The following is a 26,002-nucleotide window of genomic DNA, read 5'->3' on the forward strand; positions in this document are numbered from 1 at the left end:
CACGCGGCGTGCCGGCGCCCGCTTTGGTTGATGCGCACGCCTCGCCGGCCCTGCTGCGTCTCGGCGACCCCTCTGCCTGGGCCAAAAGCAGCACAGTGCGCATCAGCACCCTGAAGAGTGCCAGGTGCAGCGCCGCAGCATGCCGCGCCTCGGCTATTGCATGCCTCCTCATCAGGTGGTGATGATGGAGGCGCCGCGGCGAGAGGCCTGCTCTTGCGCGCGGCCGCCACGCAGCGGGCGTGGCGCGTCAAAAGCAAGCACAAAGGGGAGCCGAGGAGGCGCTCGCTTGCTTGCTGATGCTGCCTCTGCTCAGCGGCGCCTCTGGCCCCTTGCGCCGCCATCTCGCCAACGGCCAGCACGCGCACACGCAGCCAGGCTAACGCTGGCCTTAGCGCGCGAACTCCTGCCTCGCTCGGCACTCGGAGCGGCCGCGCCGTGCTGGGGCGCCGTCTACGCTGCAGCGTCGCCCGCACCTCGAGCGCATCATGCATAGCATGCTGCGGCTGCTGGCGCCGAGCTTCGTCGCTTGCCGGAAAGAGCGAGGGGGCGAGGGTGCGATGGCGAACCCTGCATCGCGCTCAAGGGTGCAGCGGCACGCCTCACGTGCCGCCCGCTGCGCTGGCCCCAACGTCGCGCTCGCTCCAGATGCACCTCTCTGCAGCATCGGCTCGACGCTTGGGCAACCTCGTGGGCTGCCGCTGAGCTGGACGTTGTGTGTGTGCGTGAGAAACTTGCGGTGCCGTCGAGCGAGGGTCCGGTGCGCTGGCACTGCCTCGCCGCCGGAGCCGCGCCGACACCGGCGCTTACCAGCGCATCTGACGCTGCGCAGACGATCTGTCTCGCCGCAACCTCGCTGCACCTCGACTGCATGCTGTGCCGCAGCGTGGGTGCTGCCTCTGCACGGACAGCGACCGTCGAGACACGAAGGCGCTGCGGTTGTGCCGAGATCGTGCCGCAGCCCTTCCTCGTCGCTCGTAGCGCGGCTCCCACGCTTCGCGGCAGCGTGCGTCGGGCCGACTTCGAGGCGAGGCGAGGTGCTGCGCAGCCCGCATGATCCCGCGGCAGCATCACTCTGCACTGCACACTCTGCAGGCCAGCCGCACTGGCAGCGCACAGAGACAGCGTCAGAAGCGAAAAAAAGCGTGTAGCGCGGATGACGATGCCGGAGAGATCGCCACGACAGCGCGTCCCGGACGGAGGAAAGAGCGCAGGCGGTGCAGCACGGGCCTGCCGCGGCGAGGCAAGCCAGGCAGGACGGAGGAGGAAGCTCAGCTGCGCAATGCGCCAAAGGCCAGCGAGCCGAGCGACCGCTGCGCTGGGCCGGACATGCTCCGGCAGCGTCCGGATCGACGCGGTTAGGCGCACGAGGCGGGTAGATGCGGCGCCAAGCAGCGGCGCCAGGCCGGTGCCGCTCGGCTGGTACATCGCAGCGCTGATCGCTCGTCCGCAGTCGATTGCCAAACCCCGCATGGCGAAACGTGGCGAAGAAGGAGGGCCTGGCCAGTCCGTCAGGGCTTGCACGGCCGGAGATGCATCGTCGTCCACCGCCCGGCCTGCGCTCTCGCCCATGCGGCCTGCGTAGCACTCTCGCTCCGCCGCAGCTCAACGTCTCACACACTTCTCTTCGGATTCATTCAATTCTCAACAAACGCAGGCGGGAGGGTAGAGTAAACGCGTGAGGGAGCCCAGAGACACGAGCGCGGCGGAGAGAGATCGAATGAGGCAGGAGGAGGGAGCGCTTTATGCCTTGCCCTGCGCCTTGGCGGCCATGAGGTTGAGCGCGCTGCCGGCCTTGAACCACTCGATCTGGCCCTCGTTGAACGAGTGCTCGAGCGTGATGTCGTCCGACGAGCCGTCGGCGTGGTGCACCTTCATCGTCACCTTGGAGCCGGGCGCCAGCTCCTTGATGCCGATCAGGTCGACCGAGTCGTCGCCCTTGACCTTGTCGTAGTCGGCCTCGTTGACGAACGTGAGCGGCAGCATGCCCTGCTTCTTCAGGTTCGTCTCGTGGATGCGCGCAAACGACCGCACGATGACGGCGGCACCGCCCAGGTAGCGCGGCTCCAGCGCGGCGTGCTCGCGCGACGAGCCCTCGCCGTAGTTGTGGTCGCCGATGACGACCCACGGCTTGCCGTTGTCGCGGTAGTAGGCACCCGTGGCCGGCACGGCGCCCCACTCGCCCGTGAGCTTGTTCTGCACGTTGTTGGCCTCGCCGTTGACGTCAGACTGGAAGCGCGCGCAGGTCAGCAAGGGCGGAATGTATGCGCGCGCGGAAAGACACTCACGATGGCACCGATCAGGCACTGTAGAGAGAGAAAAGCGCGCGCAAAGAGTCAGCTCGAGCTCAGAGACGCCTGCTCGCTGTCACGCACGTTGTTAGAAATGTTCTGCAGGTGGCCGCGGTACTTGAGCCACGGGCCGCCGGCCGAGATGTGGTCGGTGGTGCACTTGCCCTTGGCCTTGATGAGCACGGGCATGTCCTTGGGGTCCTTGCCGTCCCAGGCCTTGAAGGGCTCGAGGAACTGCAGGCGGTCGGACGAGGGGTCGATGGCGACCTGCACCGAGGAGCGGTCCTCCGGCGGCGCCTGGAACGTGTTCTCGCCGGCGTCGTAGCCGCTCGGCGGCAGCTCCTTGCCCGAGGGGTCGCTGAACTTGAACTCCTTGCCGTCGGCGCCCTTGATCGAGTCGGTGAGCGGGTTGAACGTCAGCGAGCCGGCGAACGCCATGGCCGTCACGAGCTCGGGCGACGCGACGAAGGCGTGCGTGGCCGGGTTGGCGTCGTTGCGGCCGGTGAAGTTGCGGTTGTACGACGTGATGATCGAGTTCTTCTCGCCCTTCTTCACGTCCGTGCGGTCCCACTGGCCGATGCACGGGCCACAGGCGTTGGCAAGCACCATGCCGCCGGCCTTCTCGAGGATCTCCATCTGGCCGTCGCGCTCAATCGTGGCGCGGATCTGCTCGGAGCCGGGCGTGATCGTGAACTGCGCCTTGACCTTGAGGCCGTGCTCGGCGGCCTCGGCAGCAATCGAGGCCGAGCGGCTCATGTCCTCGTACGACGAGTTGGTGCACGAGCCGATCAGCGACACCTTGAGCTCCTCCGGCCAGCCGTTCTCCTTGACGGCAGCGGCGAACTTGGAGATGGGCGTGGCCAGGTCGGGCGTGAAGGGGCCGTTGATGTGCGGCTCAAGCTCGGAGAGGTTCTGCGCGGCGGAGGAGTCAGCATGCGCGCGCTTAACCGCTGCTGCCGCGCGCAACTCACGATCTCAATGTGCTTGTCGTACGAGGCGTCGCGGTCGGGCAGCAGGTTGCGCTGGAAGCCCTTGGCGAGCTCGGCGAGCTCCGGGCGGCGCGTGGCGCGCAGGTAGTCGCCCATGCGCTCGTTGTACGGGAAGACGGACGTCGTGGCGCCGATCTCGGCGCCCATGTTGCAGATGGTGCCCATGCCCGTGGCGCTCAGCGTCTCGACACCGGCACCCTTGTACTCGATGATGGCGCCAGTTCCGCCCTTGACGGTCAGCTCACCAGCGACCTTCAGGATAATGTCTGTGCGGCGCAAAGCGGGTCAGCGGCTGTTTCTGCTCCCAGACGCGCGCGCAAGCTCACCCTTCGGCGAGCTCCAGCCGCTCAGCTTGCCCTTGAGCTCGACACCGACCACCTTGGGGCACTTCAGCTCCCACGGGATGTTGGCCATGACATCGACGGCGTCAGCACCGCCGACACCGCAGGCGATCATGCCGAGACCACCGGCATTGGGCGTGTGCGAGTCCGTGCCGATCATGAGACCGCCGGGGAAGGCGTAGTTCTCGAGCAGAATCTGGTGGATAATGCCCGAGCCCGGGCGCCAGAAGCCGATGCCGTACTTGGCCGTGCACGTGGCGAGGAAGTCGTAGACCTCCTTGTTAATGTCCTTGGCGCGCTGCAGGTCCTTGGCGCCGCCGACCTGCGCCTCGATCAGGTGGTCGCAGTGCACCGTCGTGGGCACGGCGACCGTCGGGAGGCCGGCAGACATGAACTGCAGCAGGGCCATCTGGGCGGTAGCGTCCTGGCACGCGACACGCTGCGCGGGGAGAGAGCTGCATGAATGCCTGCGCTGTGCCGCACTGCGCGCCATCACTCACGTCCGGGCGCAGCTTGAGGTACGAGACACCGCGCTCGATGTCCTGGTTGCGCGCGTCGTCCAGGTGGCCGTACACGATCTTCTCGGAGAGCGTGAGCGGGCGGTTGAGGCTGCGATAAGGCGTGTGAGATGGGGCTGCGACTTGCGCGATTGGCGCTCTCTCTGCGCAGCTGCAGCACATGGCGCTTCCTGTGCCCACTCACCGCTCGCGCACAATCTTAAGGTTGTCCTCGATGCGCTTGTAGTTGACGTAGAAGCCCTTGCCCTTCTCGATGACGCTCATGTCGACCTTGCGGTCGAAGAGCTTGGGGTCGATCTCGGCGGCCTCCTCGGCGACGGTGGTGGCGTAGCCGCGGGCGGGCGCGGCGGCCGCACGGAGCGGCGCAGCGCGCAGCGCCGTGGTGCGCAGGGCGCGGACGGAGAGCATGGTGAGAGGGGCCAGACGGGGGAGAGGGAGAGAGGCGCGCGAGACGGGGAGAGAGACGAGAGACCCTCGAGGCGTGGGCGCAGCGGCTCTGGCGAGGCGGGTGCGGAGGGCAGGGATGGATGTGGACGGGAAGGAGGAATGCAGCGGTCGCCGGAGCGGTGTCTGCGGCAAGGCGAAGGCGTCGAGGAGGAGCGCGATCTCGGCGGGCAGCGGGCGCGGAGAGGCGAGCATCCACGGCGGCGGCGCAGAGCGGCGGAGTGCCCCGGGCAGCCGAGGCACCAAAGTGGCAGGCGGCGCAGGGCGCAGGCGCAGCGCCGGGGCCAGGCCAAGACGGCGCCCAGCGCCAGCACGCCGCCAGCGCAGCGCACCCGAGAGCCGCGCGCGCATGCACGCGCCTCACCCGCGCCTGCACCCGTGCGGCCCTTGCGGCACAACGCCTCTCTCTGCGCCGCCGCCGCGCTCCACGCTTTGCCCTTGCGCCCACACGCCTGAAAATCGCCTGCGCCTGGCTGGCCCCGCTGCGGCGCCTGCCCGCGTGGCTGGCGCTGCCCGCAGCTCCGCCTTTTCTTCTCGCCAGCGAGGTGCAGCGCGCAGCCGCGTGCGGCATCGCCCACGGGCGGAGGTGCAAGCGGGTGCAGGGTGCATGCGCGCGGCGCGCGGCAGGCGGCGAAGGCGGCGAGCGCTGCCTGCTGCCGGCCGCCGGACCGGCGCGGCGCACGCAAAGCCGGCGCCCGCTGCCTCCGCTGCCGCCGCGCGCGCCTCCAGCCAATGGGAGGGCGCGCATCGCCACGCAGGCGCACGTGATGCCTCCCACCCTCTCGTCGTGGCACGGGCACACAGAAGCTGCACACATGCGATGGACCCAGCGGATGGAGCATGCGGGGGACAGGCCGTCGCTCGATGTCTCAAGGGGCAGCGCATGCGGGCCCGGACGGCGCCTCTGCCTCGGCGTCGTCAGGGCATGACAGCTGGACAGCCGGCCCAAGCGCGTCCAGGCGACCTGATCCCAGGCAGCCGGTCCTGACTGCGCTGCGTGCCACAGGGCTGGTGCTGGCCGAGCTGGCCATCGCGCACTGCTGCCGCTGAGGCTCTTCACGCAAGCCTTACTCACGGCCTCGGACGGCTTGGCGCGTTCACAGCCGCACGAGCGTGACGGAGGCACGGCACATCCCCACCCCGTTCATGACATTTGCGAGGGCGGCTCGACCTGATGCATCTCTGCCAGTTTGAACTGCAGACAGCCGCCAGAGTGCCTGATGAGAGGTAGGGTGTGCCTGAGAACTTTGGCGCGAGCTCCGGTGCGAATAGCAGCCATAGCGAGGCTCAGCGGCATCAGGGCAGGCCGCAGAAGAGACAGTTTGTCTGAGAGAGAGGCGGCGGCGGCCCAGACACCGGGGCGTCGCGGTGAGGCCCCTAAACGCCTCCTCGCAAGGCAGCCGCACAGCAGCGCGAGGCGAACGAGGATGGTGTGTGATGCCGGCAGTGCGAAAGGCGCTGGAGGTGGAGGAGCATGACGATGCCTTGAGATGATCGCCGTGTACCCCACGCTCTGGCTGTAATCTCCGGAGCGGAGGGCTCGTGCGGCCGAGCCGTCTCTGCCGTGGGGTGAGCCGCGGGAGATCCGCCCTCGCGCGAAGCTTCCACGCGGCGTGCGGACCGGGCGTGACAGCCGGCCGGCCGGCAGTCGCGCGGCGGGGGGCAGTCGCGCGCCGCCGGCGGCAGGGTGGCGAGCGTGCGGGCGCAGCGCCGGCGCGGTCGCCGCCGAAGGGTGACGCGCCGCTCGGCCGGCCATCTGATGGTGAAGCTCGGGCAGCGCCCTCTCTCCGTCTCCACCCACCACATCCTCTCACAGCGCAAGCTCTTACATGCCCCTGCGCCTGCCTGCACTCTCGCACCTCCGCCTCACGCCTCGCACCCTCGCCCTCAGCCGCAGCAGCTCCAGCAGCCGCGCCTTCTCTCGCCGCGCCCACCAGCAGCAGCTCCCGCCGCCGCCGCCGCCGCGCGCCCGCCTCTTCTCCGCCGCCGCTCTCGCCGCCGCCGCCTCGACGTCCGCCAGCATGGCTCCTGCACTCAGCGCCGACTCCAAGGCTGCGCCCGGCGCGCCCGTCTACCAGGAGCACCGCATCGACACGGACCGGCCCAACGGCAATGGCGACGCCAACACGCACAAGGTCGTGAGTATGCCAGACGAGGCAGAGAGACGGCGTGCAACGTGCCAAGCGATGTGCGCACAAGGCAACCTTTGCTGTGCTTCAAGGTTGCACAGCTGCTTCATAGCTCGGCTTGAGCGCCGTGAGAAGGACATTCGACTGCGTAGCTCGGCAAGGGCCATTGGGCTGCGCGCAGGAGCCGACGTGGCTGTGGCGGCGCCGGCTGCTGGGCAGCTCGCATCCTCATCTGCCTTGCAGCGCTCATGCTCACCCTCGACGCTTCTCCAGGTGATCATCGGCTCCGGTCCGGCCGGCCACACGGCCGCCATCTACCTGGCGCGTGCCAACCTCGAGCCGATTCTCTTCGAGGTGCGTCGCCCCGGCCGCAGTCTCTTCCCTCTGCGCTTGCTGATGCGCAGACTTCGTGTAGGGCATGCTTGCGAACGGCCTCGCACCCGGTGGCCAGCTGACGACGACGACTGATGTGGAGAACGTGAGTGGCTTCGGTAGTGTGTAGACAATGGAATGCGTGCTGACGCTTCACCAACAGTTCCCTGGTGAGCAGATCAGACTCGAGATGAGCGGACGAGGCGGACCCAGGGCATGGGAGCTTGGTAGAGCAGCAAGGGCCAGTAGAGGCCAGGCTGTGCGGGAGAGAGGCAGGCCTCGCCGATGAGGCTACGCCGAGAGCAGGGTATGGCAGAAGCGGGCGACGTCGTGAGCGTGCACGCTGCGCTGCGCGTCAGAGCCATGTCAAGGGCTCGGCCTGCCGTCTATGACTCTCAGCTCGGCTGCGATTGCTTGCAGCATGCTGACGCCTCGCGTGTCAGGCTTCCCGGACGGCATTCGCGGCCCCGAGATCATGGACAAGTTCCGCGCGCAGTCGGAGCGCTTCGGCACGAAGATCTACACCGAGACGATCAGCAAGGTGGACCTCTCCTCGCGGCCATTCAAGTTTTGGCGCGAGGGCAAGGAGGACGAGCCGGCCGAGCTGGCCGAGACGATCATCATGGCCACGGGCGCGTCGGCACGGCGCATGGACCTGCCGGGCGAGGAGACGTACTGGCAGAGCGGCATCTCGGCGTGCGCCGTGTGCGACGGCGCGGTGCCGATCTTCCGCAACAAGCCGCTCGTGGTCATCGGCGGCGGCGACTCGGCGGCCGAGGAGGCCACGTACCTGACCAAGTACGGCTCGCACGTCTACGTGCTCGTGCGCCGCGACCAGCTGCGCGCCTCGAGCATCATGGCCAAGCGGCTGCTCAACCACCCCAAGGTCACCGTGCTCTTCAACCACACGGCCACCGAGGCCAAGGGCGACGGCGACCTGCTCACGCACCTGCGCATCAAGAACACGCAGACGGGCGAGGAGCGCGACCTCGAGGCCAACGGCCTCTTCTACGCCATCGGCCACGTGCCCGCCACGTCGCTCGTCAAGGGCCAGGTCGACTGTGACGAGGACGGCTACATCATCACGGTGCCCGGCACGGCGCAGACGAGCGTCAAGGGTGTCTTTGCCGCCGGTGACGTGCAGGACAAGAAGTACCGCCAGGCCGTCACGTCTGCCGGCACGGGCTGGTGAGTTCTCGCGTGGCGCTGTGTGCTCTGCCAGCTGCTGACTTCCTTTCCCTGCGCAGCATTGCCGCACTTGAGGCCGAGCGGCTACTGGCCGAGGAGGAGGAGCTGGCGGGCAGCCACTAATTCTTGCGCCGTGCTACCGCGATCCCGACTACAGCTCCTTGCTCCGTATCCTTCGAGAGGGAAGACAGTGACTGTGACGCGCCCATGTTTCCTTCCACCGGCTCTGCCGCACTAGAGCCACCAATGCATATCACTCTGAGCTATCTCTTCGACCGAGGCTTGCCGACGAGCGACGTCGCCTCTCGTGCGGAATGAGGCGTGTGCTCACACGATACCAGTCTGATGCTGTGAAGCGAGAGTTCGACAAGCTCATGCGACGACGAGGACGGCTGCGCACTGAAGACGCACAGACTGCCGTCACCCTTGTCAAGACGATCACAAGGAGTGTGTGTGCGATGCGCGTAGGATTGCAAGTGCTGCGAAAGGAGCAACAGCTGTGCGAGTGATGGCGAAGCAACGACGTGGGCAGCCTGGGGGTGCGAGTGTGCGAAGTGGGTGTGGGTGGAGAATCTGGGGTCGTCTCTGGTGCAGAGAGTAGAGCCAACTCGTCCGGCGAGGATGTAATTTTGGGTAGAGGATGATCGCAACACAGTGGGTGCGCACTCGCGAGGAAGGGGTGTGACGGAGGCTGGACGCTGCTTCTGTTCTGTGGCTTGGCGGTAGTACGCCAAATCACAGACGACGACCACGGCGACCGCCCTTGCGGCGCGTGCTGTCCGTCGGCACGGGCGTCACGTCCTCGATGCGGCCAATGCGCATGCCGGCACGCGCGAGGGCGCGGAGGGCCGACTGGGCGCCCGGGCCGGGCGTCTTGGTCGAGGTGCCGCCGGTGGCGCGCAGCTTGATGTGCAGGGCCGTGATGCCGACCTCCTTGCACCGCACGGCGCAGTCCTGGGCAGCAAGCATGGCGGCGTACGGCGACGACTCGTCGCGGTCGGCCTTGACCTTCATGCCGCCTGCGCTGCGTGTCAGCGGCGTGTCCAGATTTGCAGCACTCGGAACAGCATCCACACATGCTCTAGGGCGTATCCCAGCAAAGCGCGATCGCACGGCCCTCGGCGTCGCCTGCATCCGCACCAGCAGAGCACAGCCTGTCGCTGCCCATTCCTGCGATGTTGCCCTGCTCCCGTCCCTGCCGTCTCCTGTCCATGCCCTCGCTCTCCGCCCTCGGCCTGCCGCAGCACTCACCAGTGACACGCGAGATGGTCTCCTTGCCCGACAGGTCAGTGACGTGGACGAAGGTGTCGTTGAACGAGGCAAAGATGTGGGCCTGATCGCGTCACACAAAGAGAGAAAGAGAGAGAGCGGCAGGAGCAGCACAGACGAGGCAGCCGTCAGCACACCGCTCACCGCCGCACCGCACACACGCCGCACTCACGACGCCGAACACCAGCTCGCCCTCGCCGACCTGCGGGCCGAGCGAGACTTCCTTGGCGGGCTCCTTGGCAGCGACCTTCGGCGGCATTGTGAAGCTTGAGGAGGGAGGAGGAGGGGATGTGGTGGGAGCAGCGCAGGTGGCCGACGCCGCCGTTGGCCTCTCGCCGCATTCGCTGCTGCTGCTGCCGCCCGCCAGGCCCAGCAGCGCTGCCACGGCCGGCCAGGCGATCCGGCGGCGCCGCTTCTTCCTCGGCCGAGGCGCGCCAGCTGTCGTGCGGCGCTGCCTGGCGGGCAGCGGGGGCCCGCGCGTGCGACTCCGCCACGCGTCTTCGCCGCAGCCGCAGCGCGGCCCGCCGCCTGAGAAGCAACGCCGCCGCCGCTGCCGCCGCCGCTGCAGCAGCGTCAAGCGCCGCCCAGCGCTCGCCGCCCTCCCTCTCTCCCCAACCCCTCCGACACCCTCAAGGTTAGTATGCCTCGTCCTCGCCTTGCTCGGCCCCTCGCACCACCTACGCATTCTCTCTGGCGGCACGAACACCGCTATCTCGCTGCGCTGGGCGCCGAGCCGAGCCGCTCCAAGGCGCCGCTGCACCTCTTCGCCTGGCTCAGCACTGCTGCGCCGCATGCTGCCGACGCACCGCTGCGTCGTCCAGCTCGCAAAGCGCACGCCATGCGAAGCACAGTCTCTGCTGGCGCGGCCCTGCTGGTCGCCTGCCAGAGCGTGGCGGGCGTCGGCCAGCCCGGCGAAGATCTCAGGGCCTTACGAGGCAGTTCAGCAGCAGGGCAGTGCTTGGAGCGGCATAGGCACAAGGCATGGTGGTGCCATTGCAGGAGCGATGCGGTTAGAAGATCGGGCTTGCGGGCGCTGCTGGTGCTGCACAGAAAGGGCAAGGAGGACTGGCGGGCGAGCGGCGGCAACAGAATTTGGCTGGGCGGCCGCTCGTCGGCGTGCAGCGCGCTGGCATGCGGCGCAGCTGGTCTACGTGCCGGCAGCAGAGAAGTTGCGCTCCGTTCTCCTCTCCATCGCTCCTTGCCGCACGGCTGCTGACCGTCACTTTGCGTTTCCAGATGGCCGCTGCTCGTCCGACTGTCTCCGTTCGCGGCCTCGACGGCGCCGCCTCGGGCTCGCTCTCGCTGCCCGCCGTCTTCACGGCGCCCATCCGCACGGATGTGATCGCCGCCATCCACAAGAACATGGCCAAGAACAAGCGCCAGCCGTACGCCGTCGCCACCAACGCCGGCCACCAGACCAGCGCCGAGTCGTGGGGCACGGGTCGCGCCGTGGCCCGTATCCCGCGTGTTGGCGGTGGAGGTACCCACCGCTCCGGCCAGGTGAGTTGCGGCAGATGATGCATGAGCAGGGGCAGAGAGATGGCGTGCGAAGGGTGTCGCAGCGGGCGGGCGCGGCGCGGCGTGCTCCAGCACAGATCAACAGCACACAGCACATGCTCGTCCTGGCACCTTTACGTCTGCATCGTACTTACGCTTCTCCTCCAGGCCGCCTTCGGCAACATGGCCCGTGGTGGTCACATGTTCGCGCCCACGAAGCTGTGGCGCCGCTGGTTCGTCAAGTCGAACCAGAAGCAGAAGCGCTACGCCACGGCGTCGGCCCTCGCCGCCACGGCGCTGCCCTCGCTGCTGCTCGCGCGCGGCCACCGCGTCGAGGAGATCGAGGAGGTGCCGCTCGTCGTCGCCAACGAGGCCGAGTCGCTGACGAAGACCAAGGAGGCCGTCGCGCTCCTCAAGGCCGTCAAGGCCTACCCCGACGTCGTCAAGGTCGCCAACTCGCGCAAGATCCGCGCCGGTGTCGGCAAGATCCGCAACCGCCGCCACACGCAGCGCCGCGGCCCGCTCGTCGTGTACAACGAGGACAAGGGCATCGTCAAGGCCTTCCGCAACATCCCGGGCGTTGAGCTCGTGTCGGTGCACCGCCTGAACCTGCTGCAGCTCGCTCCCGGTGGCTCGATCGGCCGCCTCTGCATCTGGACCGAGGCTGCCTTCAGCCAGCTGGACAAGGTCTTCTCCGAGGAGGGCAAGAAGGGCTTCACGCTGCCGATCGCCAAGATCAGCAACACGGACGTGACGCGCCTGATCAACTCGGACGAGATCCAGAGCATCGTGCGCCCCGTCGCCGGCGGCTCGCGCACCAAGCGCCCGCACACGCAGAAGAAGAACCCGCTGAAGAACCGTGCCCTCATGGCGCGCCTCAACCCGTACGCCGCCGCGGCCGTGCGTGCCGAGAACCGCAACACGGCGCAGCGCAAGGCTGGCAAGCTCGGCAAGGCCGACAAGAAGCAGCCGCGCACGCCCGCCTCGGCCGAGTTCCTCGCCCAGCTGCACGCTCCCTAAGCAGCAGCTGCGCGCCCATCATGTGCTGCTAGACGTGCGCCGACGAGAGTGATTGCCATTTCTTGACGCCGTCTTTCTGCACCCCGTGGCAGCGGCATGCGAGCTCGCCGGGAGCCGTGTCTGCTCGCCCAAAAGGACGCCAAGGCCCACCATGCTGGTGTCCGTCTCCACTCGGTGTCTCGGCGCGGCTGCGTCGGCGGCACCGGACCCATACACACCCCTCTCCGCACACCCACACATTTCACCCCACCCACACTTCCTTGCATGCCTCTTTCCTTGTATGGCTACTACTCGACTGCGACGCCGAAAAAGCTCATTTGACCAGCCTGCGCGTGCGTGCGAGCTCGAGAAGCGCAGCTCAAGCGATGCGAGACGCGGCTCAGGTGCAGCAGAGCAGAGCAAGGCTGGCGCCGAATCTTCTCGCGTCTGCCGGCATTAGAGGCACCGCGTCGGCCACGTGAGCGCGCATCGAGCACGCCATCGTGTCTGCGATGGCGCAAATCTCCACCGCTCCACCTCGCGGCACGGCGTCTCCTGTCATCCATCGAACCGCGCCGGAGGGGCAAAGGCGAGGCCGAACAGGCGCCGCTCAGCGGGCAGCCGCACAGCCGCGCAGCCGCAGAGGCCGGCCGGCAGCGCTGCCCGCTCCACCGCGCACCGCCCGAGCACCGGCCGCACGCCGATCTGCAGCGGCCGCAAGCCACGCTCCGTCCGGCGCGAAGAAGGGACCGCGACGTCAGCCTCTGGCGGTGTCGTGCGTGGCCTCAAATACCCAGCAGCGGCCCTTGTCTCCACTCCACACACTCCTCCGAGCCACCTCACACCCATCCACCTGCACCATGCCCGCTCCCACCGCCGCCTCGGGCTCCGCGCCCTTCAGCGCCGCGTCGCAGATTGCAAAGGTCGTGCAGAACCTCGACGCCGTCAACGCCTCGCTGCGCGACGCCGAGCCGCAGCAGATCCTCGAGTGGGCCATCGACAACCTGCCCGGCCTGTACCAGACGACGGCGTTCGGCGTCACCGGCTGCGTCACGCTCGACCTCGTCAGCCGCATCAGCCAGCAGCGCGCCGCGGCCGCCGGCACGGTGAGTGGTGACGAGGACCAGTGCGGCAGCAGCAGTAGCTCACCCTCTTCCTCCAGCCGTCCAAGCACCTCGTGCCGCTCATCTTCATGGACACGCTCTACCACTTCCCGCAGACCGTCGACCTGGCACAGCGCGCCGCGCAGCACTACGCCGCGCCCATGCACACCTACACGCCCGCCGGCACGCCCGACGTGCGCGCGTTCGAGGCGCAGTGGGGCCCGCAGCTGTGGGAGCGCGACGAGGACACGTACGACTACGTCGTCAAGGTCGAGCCGGCACGCCGCGCCTACGAGGAGCTCGGCGTGCGCGCCGTCTTCACGGGCCGCCGCCGCAGCCAGGGCGCGGACCGCGCGTCGCTGGCGGCCGTCGAGGTCGACGAGACGGGCCTCGTCAAGGTCAACCCGCTGCTCAACTGGAGCTTCGGCCAGGTCGACGGCTACGTCAAGGCCAACGGTGTGCCGTACAACGAACTGCTCGACATGGGCTACAAGAGCATCGGCGACTGGCACAGCACGGCGCTGCCCGGCAGCGGCGACGGCGAGCGCAGCGGCCGCTGGAAGGACAAGGGCGGCAAGACCGAGTGCGGCCTGCACAAGGACTACTTCAAGTTCAAGAAGGTCGCCGAGAAGAAGATGCGCGAGGCCGAGCTGGCGCGCCGCGACGAGGCGCGCGACAAGGCAGAGGCCACCGCCGAGGGCGCAGAAGTCGCCGCCGCCACGGCCACGACGGCCTGAGCTCGCCGCTGCCACGGCCACGACGGCATGAGGTCGCCGCTGCCACGTCTGCGACGGCCTCATGCCCTCGCACTCTCTCTCTCTCTCTCGCTTCTCATTCACGACATCTCGAGCGCCGCTGAGCGCGCGCACACTCAAAAGTTACCCCTTCCGGTCACCGTCATCTGTCCCTCTGTATTCCTGCACTGCTCCGGATGCGCACAATCAATGCTCAACACACGGCGTCGCGACTGAAGTGGGAGAGTTGGGTCACAGGATGGCATTGCGAGCGCACACACAGCGGGCACGGCACTCATGCGAGGCCCTGCTGCTTCATCCAGTCGGCCTTGGAGATGTACGTGACCGTGGGGCCGACGGGCTTGATGGGCAGGTTCGAGCAGCGGCGCTGCGCCTGCGGCTGCTGCTGGCGGCGAGCGAAGCCCTGCGTCGGCTGCGGCACGTCGCGGCGCGTCACGTATGTCGCCTGCGGGCCGATGGGGCCCACGGGCGTGTTGTCGCACGGCTGCTCAGCACGACGCCACGAGGCATCGGCGCCGTGCCACTGGGCGCGGCGGTGGTGGAAGTCGACGACGTCCGATGCCCGGCGCATGTCGTACTCCACGCCCGTGCGCTCGCCGACGTCGCGGCGCGCGGCGATGAGCGTCGGCGAGCCGCCGTTGGGGCCGTAGAGCGGCGCCGTGGTCTGCGTGCAGGTGAAGCTGGCGCCGTCGGGAGCACGGCGGGTGTTGCCGTAGTGGCTGTGCGAGGAATACGGTGTAAGCTCAATGCTGCGAAGGCTTTGTGCGCGCGACACCACTTACCAAGTCGCGCCCGTGATGGCCTTGTACGACGTGATGTCCGCGCCGCCCGGCGTGGCCTCGAGGCGGCCGGGCTGGTCGCTCGTGATGGTGTCGCGGCGCAGATTGGCGAGGCCGATGACGCCGCTGTAGCCCGTGGGGCCGTACGTCGGGTGCGACAGCTGCTTGCAAAGCACCTTGGCGTTGCCATCGCGACGCTGGTTGCCAAAGTAGCAGTCGGCGCCCAGCACGCTCTGGTCAGTGATCACGTCGCGCTTGCCGGCCTCGGCGTGCGGGTTGAGGTCGCGCTCCTCGGGCTCGACGGTGCCGTCGGCGCGCGCCTTGACACACTCCATGCCGCGCCGGCTCGTGCCGAAGTGGCACGACGAGCCAATGACGCTGCCGCCCTTGTTGCCTTCGCGGATGACGTCGCTGACGTAGTTGTCGTTGGGTGCGCCCGATGCGTGCCAGCTCTGGCCGACGACGCTGCCGCTGGCGTCGACGGGGAGCGAGTTGACCTCGGCGCGGCGTGCCACGTTGGCGATGCCGGCCTCAATGGTGGCAAGAGCGTCGCTGCGGCGCATGAAGGCCGCCGCCTCGTCGACGTCGCGCATGTTGTACGTCACCGGCGCGCCGTCCGGGTAGCCAGTGTTGCCGGCGTGGCAGGTGATGTGGGCGCCGTCGGGCTCGTAGCCACAGCGAGCCGCCTCGGGAATGGCGGCCCGCGATGACGCGGCCGCGAGCACGGCGAGGAGGAGAACTGCCTTGTTGTTGAACATGTCGGAGAGATGTGCTACCAGAGCAGAGAAGAGAGGGTATGCAAGATGCAGAGAGAGTATGAGTGAGGCAGACCGGCTGCGAGAGAGAAGACAGAGAGAAGGTGACCGAGGTGAGGGGATAAGAAAGCCATTGCACGGCGGAGCGCTTCTTATACGTATGCACGCCACACTCTGCCAACGTCCGGGCTTGTCGATCACTGGCGGTGAGGGTGAGATCTCACAAGGTCGCTGCGACGCCATGTGCCATGTGCCTCTCTGCGATGCCACCCATGCGGCACCCGCTGCTGGCGGCGGCGCAGCGCTGCGCCGTCGCTACTTGCTGACTTGGCGCGGTCGTGTCTCAGGTCACCTGCGCCGCGAGCTCGCAGCTGCGCCTGCATGCCGCTGAGCGATGTCATGTGCCCTCGCACCGAGTCCAGAACGGCGGCTCGCCATGTGGAATGCAGCTGACTTGACGTTGCGGCGGCGGTGGTGGTTGTGCCGATGGGCGCAGCGCGTCCCACGCTAGCCGCCTAGCGCGCTGCGCCGCGCGGCGCTGCCGATGCTGCACACTGCGCCGACGCCCCATGGCGAGCACGTGGCACGCTGCTCGGCTCCGCCCGCCGGCTGCGACCACGAGGCTGGGCTGCGTGGAAGAGACTCGACTGCCGCCTGCATCCCGTAGCCGCACAACTCGACCGACCTCGTGGATGCAAGGCTGCAGCCGAGCGCCGTCGCAGCATCCACATGGCAACTGAAGGCCAAGCTCCGCGCGCGCGGCTTCGTAGGCGCAAGGTTGCCACCGGGCGCTGTCGTCGGCGTTCATTTGCCTCTGACCTCGCAGCCGCAGCTTGCATCTGGCAATGAGCTGCTGCATGCTGCGGCGCTTAGCGAGCTGCGCCCAGCGGAATCGCGATGGGCACCTTTGTCCGAGGCACCCAGCGCCGCGTGGCCGCGTGGCACCCGGCATCAGTGCCGCACCGTGAGCTGCGTTTGCCGCTCGCAAAGGGCCTCCGCCGGCTGTGGCACGCCTGCCATGCGCCGGCCTCCAGACATACATAAGCGGCCGCCTCGACGAGTTCAGGCCCTCTCTCCTCAGCAAGTCTCACTCCTTCACATCGTCTCTTCTTCTTCTTCTTTCGTCTCGCACAGCCGGTCTGTCGAGTCGCTTCTTCTTTTCTCTTCGCCTTCAACTCTTGCCTCTTTCAACCTCTTCTTTACCTTTTTCCTCTTCCATCAAGATGCAGCTCTCCGCCCACATCGTCTTCGCCGCCATCGTCGCCGGCTCCGCGCTCGGCGCGCCGGTGCCCGAGCCGCTCAAGAACGGCAAGCTGGGCTTCTTCGACAACAAGAACTCGGTTAAGCCCATCACCGCGATGGACAGCCACCTGCCGAAGCTCAACGGTGGCCTCGCACTTACCGCCGGTGGCCTCGGCATCGGCGCCGGCATTGCGGCGATGAACAACAACAACGCCGCCAGCGAGCCGGCTGCGGCCCCCGCCCCAGCTCCGGCGCCGGGACCGCAGCCCGCTGCGCGCGCTGGGCCCAAGCCTGTGGTGCCGCCCAAGCCGGCTTTCCTGCAGACGTCGTGGGGCGGCAAGAAGAACGGCGCGCTCAACGGCGGCATCGGAACAATTGCTGGTCTTGCCGGTGTCGGTGGCGCCTCGTACGGTCTCTACAACGCCCTCAACCCCGCCGACCCGGCGCCAGCGCCGGCGCCTGCTCCGGCACCCGCGGCTCGCGACCTGTTCGAGGTCGAGGAGCTGCAGCGCCGCCTTAACCCCGCCATGGGCGCCGGTCTTCTGATGATGGGCGGCCCGTCAATCCAGACGGGCAACATGGACGTGACGCAGCAGACGTGGCAGAAGGGTGCCAAGACGTCGGGCGCGACCTCGCGCCGTGACATCGACGACGACGCCGACCTGCTCAACCGCCGTCTGCTCAGCTTCGGCAACACGCAGCAGTCGCAGACGGCGCAGGGCGGCGCCGACGGCGGCAAGGCGTCGGGCGCCGCCTCGGGCACGCGCGGCTCTCTCTTCGCCGGCGGCGACAACGGCTCGGGCCTCTTCGGCCAGCCGATGATGGCGCCGGCCGCCGCTGCCAAGCGTCTCTTCGAGGAGCCGGCCGAGCGCGAGGTCACCATCGAGGAGCCGAGCCTGCAGCGCCGCCTCATGTTCGGCATCGACACGCAGAACCAGGACGTGACGCAGCAGCAGTGGCTTGTTGGCGGCAAGACGTCGGGCGCCACCTCCTAAGCTACTTGGTGGCTATGCATATTTGATCTGGAGGCGATGTGATCCAGTGAATACACTCTTTGCTCTTTACCTTCGCTCGTTCGTGAGATCGTAGCAGCCCGATTGCTAGTCGTGACAGCCGAGCGTCGCTTCTTCTCGCCTGATCGTAGTGGCCACTGCCCATGTCGCTCGCTTCGATTCCTTTGGTGCTACATCATGTTTCGAACCTTTGGCAGCAGAGTCCAGATGATGAGAGTCCAGATGATCCAGATGATGAGAGAGAGCAGAGTCCAGATGATGAGAGAGAGATGAAGGAAGAAGCCTGAGCTTCGTCTTCGCTTGGGCCACTTGATGCGCATGGCCTTCGTCTTGGCTTGAGTCAATCGATGCGCGATGCGCTGCACTGAGTCATGGACACCGATGAAGCCAGTGGGTTCGGTCCGACGACAGAGTCTACTGGGGCTGCAGCGCTGAGCGCTGCCTTGACATCTGCACGCCGCCTCCCAGCCGAGTGCACGCTGCCGGGCTGCTTGGCTGCACGCTCGACTATTGCACCTTGGCTCGCTTCGACTGCACGTGCAAGCGGTCTCTCACGTGCAGCTGGTACTTCGGTAGCTGTTCGGCTCAGCGGAGCGTGCCAGCTCGGCGGCGACGGCAGACCTTGCTGTCGCCGAGGCGCAAGATAGCGCGTGTGCGCTGCGCCGTGCGGGGCGCAGCAGTGCTGATGGCGTCAGGACTGCGCCGTCGGGACGAGGTGCGGCCGCACGGGCGTGTGTAGTCCACATGGCACGGTGCGAGCGCTGCAGAGTGACGAGTGCCGCGTGCCGCTGGCTTGGCTGGGCAGCGGCAACGTGGGGCGGAGCATGTGGTGCGAAGCGAAGGCGCAGCACGCGGAGAAATCGCCACGAGGTGGAGGCGCTGGCCCGACGGCAGGGCCGTGGGCGGCGCAGCGCGATCCCACGCTAACGAGCGGAGCATCTCGCGGCGCAGCGCACCGCGCGGCGCGGCGCGCGGTTCAGCCGTGCGTCGGCGTCTTTGCTGCGTCCAGCCAGCGCCACCTCGTGCGCTGAGCCGGGCGTGAAGCATCATCCTGCAGCTCACACCGGCGGCTGGCGCAGCACGCTTGCGCACTCCGCCCACTGCGCCAAAATGTATGGCCGCTCGGCGGCGGCGGCGGGCGTCGCTTGGCGCGCGCGCGACCGCGCGGTGCGGCACGCGCGCCAGGACGTATGGCGAAGCTGCCACAGACGTATGGCAGGGTGTACCATAGCAGAGCGTCTGACTTGCAGCGTTGCTCGGCGCTCGATGCCTCAGAGACATATAAGGCGCGGCCTCGACTCGTTTCCCCTCCTTTTTCTTCAGACAAGTCTCACCTCACACTCTCTCTCTTACTCTTCTTCTTCTCTCTCGAAAGACATCTGCTGGCCAGATCTTTCCTTCTACTTCTTCAAGTCTTCTAATCGCACCACACGCTTCACGCACCACTCTCCGCACTTCACCATGCAGTTCGCCAAGTCCGCCATCCTCCTCTCGGCCCTCGCTGCCGTTGTCGCCGCCGGCGACACGCAGACCATCACCTCGGCCGACCAGGACAACAGCAAGAGCACCACGTACCAGTCGGGTGCCGCCGGCATCGCCTCGTGCCGCCGCGGCAACCTCGACGCCATGGACCGCCGCTGGACGATCTCCACTGCCGGTGGCGGCGCGATCAACAACCAGCAGGGCGTGAGTGATCTCCCAGTCGCGGTACAGAGCCCAAACTGACCCCGACCCTCCAGCTGCTCGGTGTGTGCAACGTCGGCGAGCGTCGCGAGGAGCATGCCGATGCGCGCGACGTGAGCGAAGGCGTCCGTACGCTGGGTGTGCTCCAGGCCCGCGGCGGCGACAAGATGGACGTCCTCTCGGCGGACCAGGACAACAGCTCCTCGCAGACCTTCCAGACGGGCGCAGCCGGCATCAAGAGCTGCAGCCACGGCGCGATCGCTCGTGGCCTGGAGGCCCGCTGGGCGATCACGACCGGCTCCGCGCCCATCAACAACCAGCAGGGGTACGTCGCGACTTCTTCCCCATCCCTCTGCTCCTGCTCGTCGCGCCCTCTCCCATCCCCCTTCTCCTGCTCACGAGACCTCAACAAACAGTGTGGTTGGAGCCTGTAACGTGGGAGCTCGTGACGAGGCTGCTCTCCGCCACCTGGGAGTCATGACTCGCCGCTTTGCCGCCCGCGGCCTGTCGGCTGAGCACCAGGAGCGCGCGGTCGAGTACCTGCGCCGCGAGGCCCAGGACCTGGACCTCCTCGCCTAAGCGCGTGCCACGATAGAAACTTGAACCTGAGTTCTCTTGTCTCCACTTCAACCGTCCACATTCGCCACCCATGTAGACCTGCCCACCGAAGTGCAATGAAGAGAAGCAGTTTGAGAGACACCACCTTGTGATCGCGCCGCGCATTCTTCTTTTTCCCTTCCGAGCGACTTTCGCCCTCCTTCCTCTATGTATTCAGGCCAGCGACCTTTGCGCTGCAGCAGTCCTATTCGATTGGTTCCTGACATCATACTCCTGGCTGAAGCGTTCTGTCCATCACACCAGGCCTACGCACTGCACTCGCGTCTTCACCTTCGCGCGTCCGCGCGTCAACGCGGGCCGCGCCGCGCGCCACGCCGGCCTCTCGCCTGCCTCCGCATGCAACTTGCTCTCTGCTTGACTCGACCCTGCTTCTGAATTCTCCATATCTCTGACCTGACATTCAATTTCGCACCTTTCGCCTCTCGCACGACGACGGCACGACGACGGGCCACGAGTCGCATGAGTGCGGCGCAGGGACTGCTGCGACGTCAGGCTGCGCTCTCTATGCAGCGCGAGCGTCGCTACTCAGCCCGGAGCATCTGTAGTCGGATGACCAGTCGGCGCTCTCTCACTCTGTGAGTCCTCGCGCCACGCGCACATCTCACAAGCCGCCGCACAGACACGTTCAACTCGTCAAAAAGTCATAACAATGCGATGCAGCGCAGCAGCCTCCGGGCGGGCATGCTACTGAACCTTCTTCATCTCTGCCAGCTGCGCCTGAGCCGGCTGCTGTTGCTTCGACTGCTGTCCATCCCAGCCGCCGGCGCCCTTGCCCTTGCGCTTGATGCGCGCCCACAGGCCGCTCTCGCTGCCGAGGATGAACTGCAGCGTCACGAGCGGCCAGCTCTCGTGGCGCGGCAGCACGTCGTAGAACTCGGGCGCGGCGGCGCGCAGCGCCGGCAGGCGCGACCAGGGAATCGAGGGAAAGTCGTGGTGCTCGTTGTGGTAGCCGACCTGTGCGAAGTGTCAGCCTTTCTGCATGAGGTGCCCTGCATGTGGCAGCTCACGTTGTACGCCAGCGCGTTAAGTGGCCCGTAGTAGCTCCACGTCTCCTGCCCGACGCCGGCAAACATGTAGTGCTCGGCGATGAAGTGCGCGGCGCAGGGGTGTAGGCTGCCAGCAAAGAACGACGAGGCGATCAAGTAACCCCAGGCCGTCCAGCCGGCTGCTGTGATCAGCGCGTAATTGAAGAGTAGCTGCACAGCAATGTTGATGCCCAGCCACACCGTCGGCTTCTGCTGCTTGACAAAGCCGGGCCGCAGGGCGTAGAAGAGGATCTGGAACGTGCTGCAGGGCGTCCATGAGCTGCAAGGTCACACAGCAACGTCGATCACGCCGCTGCACTCACGCGAAGAACGCCTTGCCCGCCACATTGTTCAGGAAGAGCATCTCGAAGCGCGTCGGCAGGTCCGTGTCGATGCCGTCCTCGCCCAGATGCTTGTGGTGCTCAATGTGGTACGGCTGCGCAAAGGATCAGCAACGCGCCATGAGCATGCGTGTGCTGGCGCTCACCTTGAAGAGCATCGAGTACGGCACGCCGATGCAGCAGTTGACCAGCACGGCGAGCGCCTTGTTGGCACGCAGGCCGCGAAAGGCGAGATTGTGCGTAATCTCGTGGATGGCAAGGAACGTGTTCTGGTTCGCCGTGCCGCCGACCACGTACGCGACGAGCAGCAGGCGCCAGTCATTCCAGGCGAAGCCGGCGCGCCCAAAGTACACGGCCAGCGCCGTCTGCAGCGCCAGCACGGCACAGGCAATGTACTTGGTGCGCGGCTCGTGGCCCATCAGCGCACGCACCTCGGGGTGCGCCGCGAGGATGGCACGCCGGCGCGAGCGGTGCGGCTCCTCGGTGTGCAGCCAGAGAAAGTCGACGGGCTCGGCGGCGCTGCGGGCGGGCACGAGCTGCGGCAGCCAGTCGGTGCCCTTGGGCGCACGCTTGGCCGCGTCGGCGGGCTCGTCGGCGTCGCTGGTGTCGCTGGTGCGGCTGGAGTGCAGCGACGAGCCGCTGGGCGTGAGGCGCGCGTCCGAGTCGTCGGCGGACGAGAGCGACGAGGAGGAGGGCGAGGCGGCGAGCGGCACGCTGCGGGCCGGACCAGCGGCCGCAGCAGCAGCCGGCGCACGTGCGGCCGGCGGCGCCGTCGACTCTGCGCCGCCGTACAGCGACCAGTCGACGTGCACGGAGGGCGAGCGCATGAGGGAGAGGCCCATGGCGCGAGTGAGGGAGTGGGTGGATGGCACGGCCGAGCGGAGCAGGGTGGGGCGCAGAGGCAAGAGTGCGACACCCATGCGAAGGCGAGGTCAAGGCCAGCCAAGCCGAGCGCGTGCCGAGCCTGGAGCCCCTCGCCTCGCTCGGCGTCTCGCCGCCTGCCAGCACACCGCCGGTGTGCCGTGGCTGTGGCGCGCGTGTGCTTCCTGGCTGTGCTGCCAAAAGTAGCACCTGCGCCCGAATCTTCGCGTGCCGCCCGCCACTCGACTTCAGGCGAGTCTGTAGTGCGCCTTATCTAGCCGAGGCCGGCCAACTCAAGCCACCGGCGAGGCGCATGACTCGCAGCGGCCGTGCATTCTTCCAGCTTCACCCTCACACACCCATCACCATGTCGCCCGCCGCCAGCAGCAAGAAGCGCGTCGGCATCCTCGGCGCCACCGGCACCGTCGGCCAGCGCTTCATCCTCCTCCTCGCCGCGCACCCGCACTTTGACATTGCCGTGCTCGGCGCCAGCGCCGCCTCGGCGGGCAAGACGTATGCGCAGGCCACGACGGGCCGCTGGAAGCAGGTGCACCCCATCCCCGCGCATGTGGCGGACATGCCCGTCGGCGACTGCGACGTGAAGCGCTTCATGGACTGCGACGTCGTGTTCAGCGGCCTGGACTCGGGACCGGCGGCAGAGTACGGTGAGTGGCAGCACAAGGAGCACGGCAGGGACAGATGAGGGCGCAGCAGCAGCGATGGTGCCAGAGAGCACCGGCGCAGCCTCGCTTCGGCCGCTTTGCACTCCAGTGTTTGCCGTGTGGGGCTCACACCTCGCTGGTCCTGCAGAGCACGTCTTCCGCGAGGCCGAGCTGCGCGTCTTCAGCAACGCCAAGAACTACCGGCAGGACCCGCTGTGCCCGCTCATCGTGCCGCTCGTCAACACGCAGCACCTGGAGATGGTGGCGCACCAGCGCAAGACGCTCGGCCTCAAGCGCGGCTTCATCGTCACCAACGCCAACTGCAGCACCACGGGCCTCGTCGTGCCGCTCAAGGCCCTCGAGGCCAAGTTCGGCCCGCTCGACATGGTCCTCGTCTCGACGATGCAGGCCATCTCCGGCGCCGGCTACCCGGGCGTGTCGGCGTTCGACGTGCACGACAATGTCGTGCCGTACATCTCGGGCGAGGAGGAGAAGATCGAGATGGAGGCGGCCAAGATCCTCGGCAGCATCAGCGCCGAGTCGGCGTTCGTCGACAACGCGCTGCGCGTCTCGGCGCACTGCAACCGCGTGCCCGTCATCGACGGCCACACCGAGTGTGCCTCGGTGCGCTTTGCGCGGCGGCCGGCGCCGAGCGTCGAGGAGGTCGTGCAGGCCATGGAGCAGTACCGCTGCGAGGCGCAGGAGCTGGCGTGCCACAGCGCGCCCGAGCGCGCCATCATTGTGCACAAGGAGGTCGACCGGCCACAGCCGCGCCTCGACCGCGACGCACAGAACGGCGCCGGCGTCAACGTGGGCCGCATCCGCAAGTGCCCCGTGTTTGACATCAAGGTGAGCATCGCCGCGGTCCCCTTCGCCTGACCTCACGTGTGCTGACTGGCGCCACGCAGTTTGTGGTGCTGAGCAACAACGTCATGATCGGCGCGGCGACGTCGAGCGTGATGAATGCAGAAGTGGCACTTGCAAAGGGCTACCTGGACTAGACGCAGCGCTGGAAGTCACCCAAAATTAAAGACCGTCATCATCCTGCTGCCTTGGCCTCGTGATCCGCGACAGCCACCTCTGAATGAGTGCACGCTTCACAGCGTGGCCCAGTGTGTTCACCTGTGCGAGGTCAGACTCGCGAACCGCACTCGCCTCAGAGCCGGACAGCTTTTGCTGTGACTCGACAGCCGACTGCCCAGACGTGGCAGCTCTTCCAGCGCTGCTCACGCCCGCACTGCGGAGACGCACGCGGCTGATAATCAGGGCGGAGCCAGGACAGTCTCTACGCGCGCCCGACGCTCCCAGCAGACGTCGTTCCGCCCACACCGCATTGCGAGCGGGTGCCAGCCCGACGACCTCACCATCTCGTTCACGCCCGCACCGCCGCTCTGCCCGCTCCCGATCCCACTCTCTCTCGCTCTGTCCCAACCTGCTCGACCTCCACCTCTCGCTCCGTGTCTCATCGTATAGAACAGAGCATGAACCATTGCCTCGCCTCCCCCTCATCGGACGCCGCGAGCCAGTGGAGTGACCAGGGATCACATTTTAGGCCTCGGTGATCTCACGCAGACGACGGATGGTGCTGTGGGAAGGGCGCAGGGTGTGAGCATAGCTCCGAGAGAGACGTCTAGGCTAGCGCAGCAGCACGGCGGGCGCAGAGCGGCGGACCTCGTGCAACGCGGACTGCGGCGCGACACCATCTGCCCAGCTGCATCGGTGCGGCGCTCTATGCGCCACGTAGACAACAGCCCGCCCAGCCTGCGTGCGTGTCTGCTCGGCCTGAGGCGTCTTGCCGCCTAGACCCGCGGCGAGCAGTCGGGCACTCGAGCGCGTCCCTCCGCAAGCTATCGCCGACACGCTGGAAGCGCCTAGCTCGGGCATGCGTCGCATCCGAGTGCGCTGCGAGGCGCAGAGATGCACCGCCGCCGTGCGTGCATAATGCGCAGCTGCGTCGGCCAGCTTTGCTCGCAGCTGCCCTCGGATGGCAGCGTCCTGCGCTGGCGGACCGCGCGCAGACGAGACCGCAGTCTGCATACGCAGCAGTGCAGAGCGCTATGCCCGGGCGCAGCGCTGCTCGGGCACGCCGCAGCGTGGGCCTGCACGCTGGCACATCTCTCGCATGCGGCTCTCTGCTTCTCACTCCTGCTGCCTCGCTTCTGCCACTTCGCCAGCGCTTCTTCCTCCGTGCCTTCTCCCTCTCTCTGCGCCACGCTGCCCATCCCTGCCCTGTTCCGTCGCATCCACCTCTGCGCTTGTCACTTCGCAACTCACCTGCGGACCGTGGCTGCGGCAGTGGTGGAGAGGGTCCATGCGCCGCCGGCGATGACCTTCTTGCAGGAGCGGCACTCCCAAATGCCGACGGCCTTGCGCTTGACGCTGTCCTTGCCGCAGAAGGCGCACGTGTAGCGCGAGTGCTGCGAGATCTCGATCTTCTTGACGCCCTTGCGCAGCGACGCACCGTAGCGCGTGCCGTACTTGCCCGTGATACCGACCTCTGCGCGGACACGGAGGGCGTGTCAGGAGCAGCCCAAGAGCACTCGTCGCCGTTTCACCAGCATCGCAACCGCGGAGCACCCGGACAGTACTGCCACGCCTGCATGCTCCATGCATGTCCCACACCGCGCCCGCCGCGCATACTCACTCTTCGTGCGGGCAGCCATTGTGGAAAGGGATGCGGGTGGGAGAGGGTGTGGGAGACGGGAGCAGGCGCACGGCGGACGAAGGCTCCGCGCCGCCCGCGCCACCCGCCAGAAGCCGCCGCCGCGCCCGGCTTGAAATGCACGCCGCGCCGCTTGTATTCGCGCGCGGCGTTGTATTCTCGGCTAGCTGGCTGCGGCGCCGCAGCACGCGCCCCTCGCAGGCGCGCGCAGGGCGGCATCGCATCGCCGCAGAGCGCCGCGCCTGCGCAAAATTCGCCCATGCATCGCGCCGCTGCTCAGCTCGATGGTCGGCTCCGATCTTTGCTCATGCGATGCTCAGGGCATCTCCGGCGGCAGCTGCGAGCCAGTGACTCGACGCTCTGCGGATGTGGTCGTGTGCTGTCGCCGAGGAGGGAGGGATGCCGAGAAGAAGAAGGGTGCACGTGACCAGGAAGGAGCTGAGCGTGGGAGCAGCCGCCCGTCCAGGCC

At 67.4% G+C, this 26,002-nt stretch overlaps 13 protein-coding genes across 13 annotated transcripts; 6 read left to right on the top strand and 7 right to left on the bottom strand.

The window, feature by feature from the left end:
* Positions 1 to 15: 15 nt before the first annotated feature.
* FA09DRAFT_331897 (hypothetical protein) lies at positions 16 to 1,587 on the bottom strand. The gene has a single exon (XM_025743224.1). It carries the CDS (start codon positions 1,423 to 1,425, stop codon positions 484 to 486), a length of 942 nt encoding a protein of 313 aa, XP_025595854.1. The 5' UTR covers positions 1,426 to 1,587; the 3' UTR covers positions 16 to 483.
* A 66-nt stretch (positions 1,588 to 1,653) lies between these two features.
* FA09DRAFT_347013 (putative aconitase) lies at positions 1,654 to 4,773 on the bottom strand. Its single transcript, XM_025744788.1, has 7 exons — positions 4,321 to 4,773; positions 4,119 to 4,227; positions 3,604 to 4,057; positions 3,260 to 3,543; positions 2,373 to 3,200; positions 2,286 to 2,303; positions 1,654 to 2,226 (listed from the first exon to the last, which is right to left on the bottom strand). The coding sequence occupies exons 1-7, from the start codon at positions 4,542 to 4,544 to the stop codon at positions 1,741 to 1,743; spliced, it is 2,403 nt and encodes an 800-aa protein (XP_025595855.1). The 5' UTR covers positions 4,545 to 4,773; the 3' UTR covers positions 1,654 to 1,740.
* Positions 4,774 to 6,984: 2,211 nt separating this feature from the next.
* Positions 6,985 to 8,501, top strand: FA09DRAFT_331898 (FAD/NAD(P)-binding domain-containing protein). Its single transcript, XM_025743225.1, has 4 exons — positions 6,985 to 7,063; positions 7,125 to 7,187; positions 7,245 to 8,269; positions 8,329 to 8,501. The coding sequence occupies exons 3-4, from the start codon at positions 7,470 to 7,472 to the stop codon at positions 8,390 to 8,392; spliced, it is 864 nt and encodes a 287-aa protein (XP_025595856.1). The 5' UTR covers positions 6,985 to 7,063; positions 7,125 to 7,187; positions 7,245 to 7,469; the 3' UTR covers positions 8,393 to 8,501.
* A 218-nt stretch (positions 8,502 to 8,719) lies between these two features.
* On the bottom strand, positions 8,720 to 9,823 carry FA09DRAFT_331899 (hypothetical protein). The gene is made up of 3 exons (XM_025743226.1): positions 9,711 to 9,823; positions 9,521 to 9,602; positions 8,720 to 9,288 (listed from the first exon to the last, which is right to left on the bottom strand). The coding sequence occupies exons 1-3, from the start codon at positions 9,795 to 9,797 to the stop codon at positions 9,005 to 9,007; spliced, it is 453 nt and encodes a 150-aa protein (XP_025595857.1). The 5' UTR covers positions 9,798 to 9,823; the 3' UTR covers positions 8,720 to 9,004.
* A 951-nt stretch (positions 9,824 to 10,774) lies between these two features.
* Positions 10,775 to 12,055, top strand: FA09DRAFT_335231 (hypothetical protein; the record flags this gene model as incomplete). The annotated part of the gene is made up of 2 exons (XM_025743758.1): positions 10,775 to 11,038; positions 11,204 to 12,055. 2 exons carry the CDS (start codon positions 10,775 to 10,777, stop codon positions 12,053 to 12,055), a joined length of 1,116 nt encoding a protein of 371 aa, XP_025595858.1.
* A 546-nt stretch (positions 12,056 to 12,601) lies between these two features.
* Positions 12,602 to 14,057, top strand: FA09DRAFT_331903 (phosophoadenylyl-sulfate reductase). Its single transcript, XM_025743227.1, has 2 exons — positions 12,602 to 13,140; positions 13,197 to 14,057. The coding sequence occupies exons 1-2, from the start codon at positions 12,895 to 12,897 to the stop codon at positions 13,872 to 13,874; spliced, it is 924 nt and encodes a 307-aa protein (XP_025595859.1). The 5' UTR covers positions 12,602 to 12,894; the 3' UTR covers positions 13,875 to 14,057.
* Positions 14,058 to 14,120: 63 nt separating this feature from the next.
* On the bottom strand, positions 14,121 to 15,899 carry FA09DRAFT_362642 (hypothetical protein). Its single transcript, XM_025745495.1, has 2 exons — positions 14,675 to 15,899; positions 14,121 to 14,611 (listed from the first exon to the last, which is right to left on the bottom strand). Exons 1-2 carry the CDS (start codon positions 15,667 to 15,669, stop codon positions 14,167 to 14,169), a joined length of 1,440 nt encoding a protein of 479 aa, XP_025595860.1. The 5' UTR covers positions 15,670 to 15,899; the 3' UTR covers positions 14,121 to 14,166.
* A 750-nt stretch (positions 15,900 to 16,649) lies between these two features.
* FA09DRAFT_326534 (hypothetical protein) lies at positions 16,650 to 17,663 on the top strand (the record flags this gene model as incomplete). Its single annotated transcript, XM_025741220.1, has 1 exon — positions 16,650 to 17,663. The coding sequence occupies one exon, from the start codon at positions 16,650 to 16,652 to the stop codon at positions 17,661 to 17,663; it is 1,014 nt and encodes a 337-aa protein (XP_025595861.1).
* A 1,347-nt stretch (positions 17,664 to 19,010) lies between these two features.
* On the top strand, positions 19,011 to 20,061 carry FA09DRAFT_331907 (hypothetical protein). The gene is made up of 3 exons (XM_025743228.1): positions 19,011 to 19,367; positions 19,421 to 19,689; positions 19,781 to 20,061. Exons 1-3 carry the CDS (start codon positions 19,143 to 19,145, stop codon positions 19,941 to 19,943), a joined length of 657 nt encoding a protein of 218 aa, XP_025595862.1. The 5' UTR covers positions 19,011 to 19,142; the 3' UTR covers positions 19,944 to 20,061.
* Positions 20,062 to 20,612: 551 nt separating this feature from the next.
* On the bottom strand, positions 20,613 to 22,436 carry FA09DRAFT_331908 (hypothetical protein). The gene is made up of 4 exons (XM_025743229.1): positions 21,495 to 22,436; positions 21,331 to 21,443; positions 20,990 to 21,269; positions 20,613 to 20,936 (listed from the first exon to the last, which is right to left on the bottom strand). Exons 1-4 carry the CDS (start codon positions 22,266 to 22,268, stop codon positions 20,667 to 20,669), a joined length of 1,437 nt encoding a protein of 478 aa, XP_025595863.1. The 5' UTR covers positions 22,269 to 22,436; the 3' UTR covers positions 20,613 to 20,666.
* An 81-nt stretch (positions 22,437 to 22,517) lies between these two features.
* Positions 22,518 to 23,885, top strand: FA09DRAFT_331909 (aspartate-semialdehyde dehydrogenase). Its single transcript, XM_025743230.1, has 3 exons — positions 22,518 to 22,874; positions 23,020 to 23,720; positions 23,780 to 23,885. The coding sequence occupies exons 1-3, from the start codon at positions 22,577 to 22,579 to the stop codon at positions 23,870 to 23,872; spliced, it is 1,092 nt and encodes a 363-aa protein (XP_025595864.1). The 5' UTR covers positions 22,518 to 22,576; the 3' UTR covers positions 23,873 to 23,885.
* FA09DRAFT_133602 (hypothetical protein) lies at positions 23,836 to 24,470 on the bottom strand. The gene has a single exon (XM_025739089.1). The coding sequence runs from the start codon at positions 24,378 to 24,380 to the stop codon at positions 23,898 to 23,900; it is 483 nt and encodes a 160-aa protein (XP_025595865.1). The 5' UTR covers positions 24,381 to 24,470; the 3' UTR covers positions 23,836 to 23,897.
* On the bottom strand, positions 24,364 to 25,568 carry FA09DRAFT_331912 (putative RPL43B-60S large subunit ribosomal protein). The gene is made up of 3 exons (XM_025743231.1): positions 25,516 to 25,568; positions 25,146 to 25,368; positions 24,364 to 24,456 (listed from the first exon to the last, which is right to left on the bottom strand). The coding sequence occupies exons 1-3, from the start codon at positions 25,532 to 25,534 to the stop codon at positions 24,420 to 24,422; spliced, it is 279 nt and encodes a 92-aa protein (XP_025595866.1). The 5' UTR covers positions 25,535 to 25,568; the 3' UTR covers positions 24,364 to 24,419.
* Positions 25,569 to 26,002: the final 434 nt, after the last annotated feature.

This window comes from Tilletiopsis washingtonensis (genome assembly GCF_003144115.1).
Source record: "Tilletiopsis washingtonensis strain MCA 4186 unplaced genomic scaffold FA09scaffold_21, whole genome shotgun sequence".
NCBI lineage: Eukaryota > Fungi > Basidiomycota > Exobasidiomycetes > Entylomatales > Tilletiopsis > Tilletiopsis washingtonensis.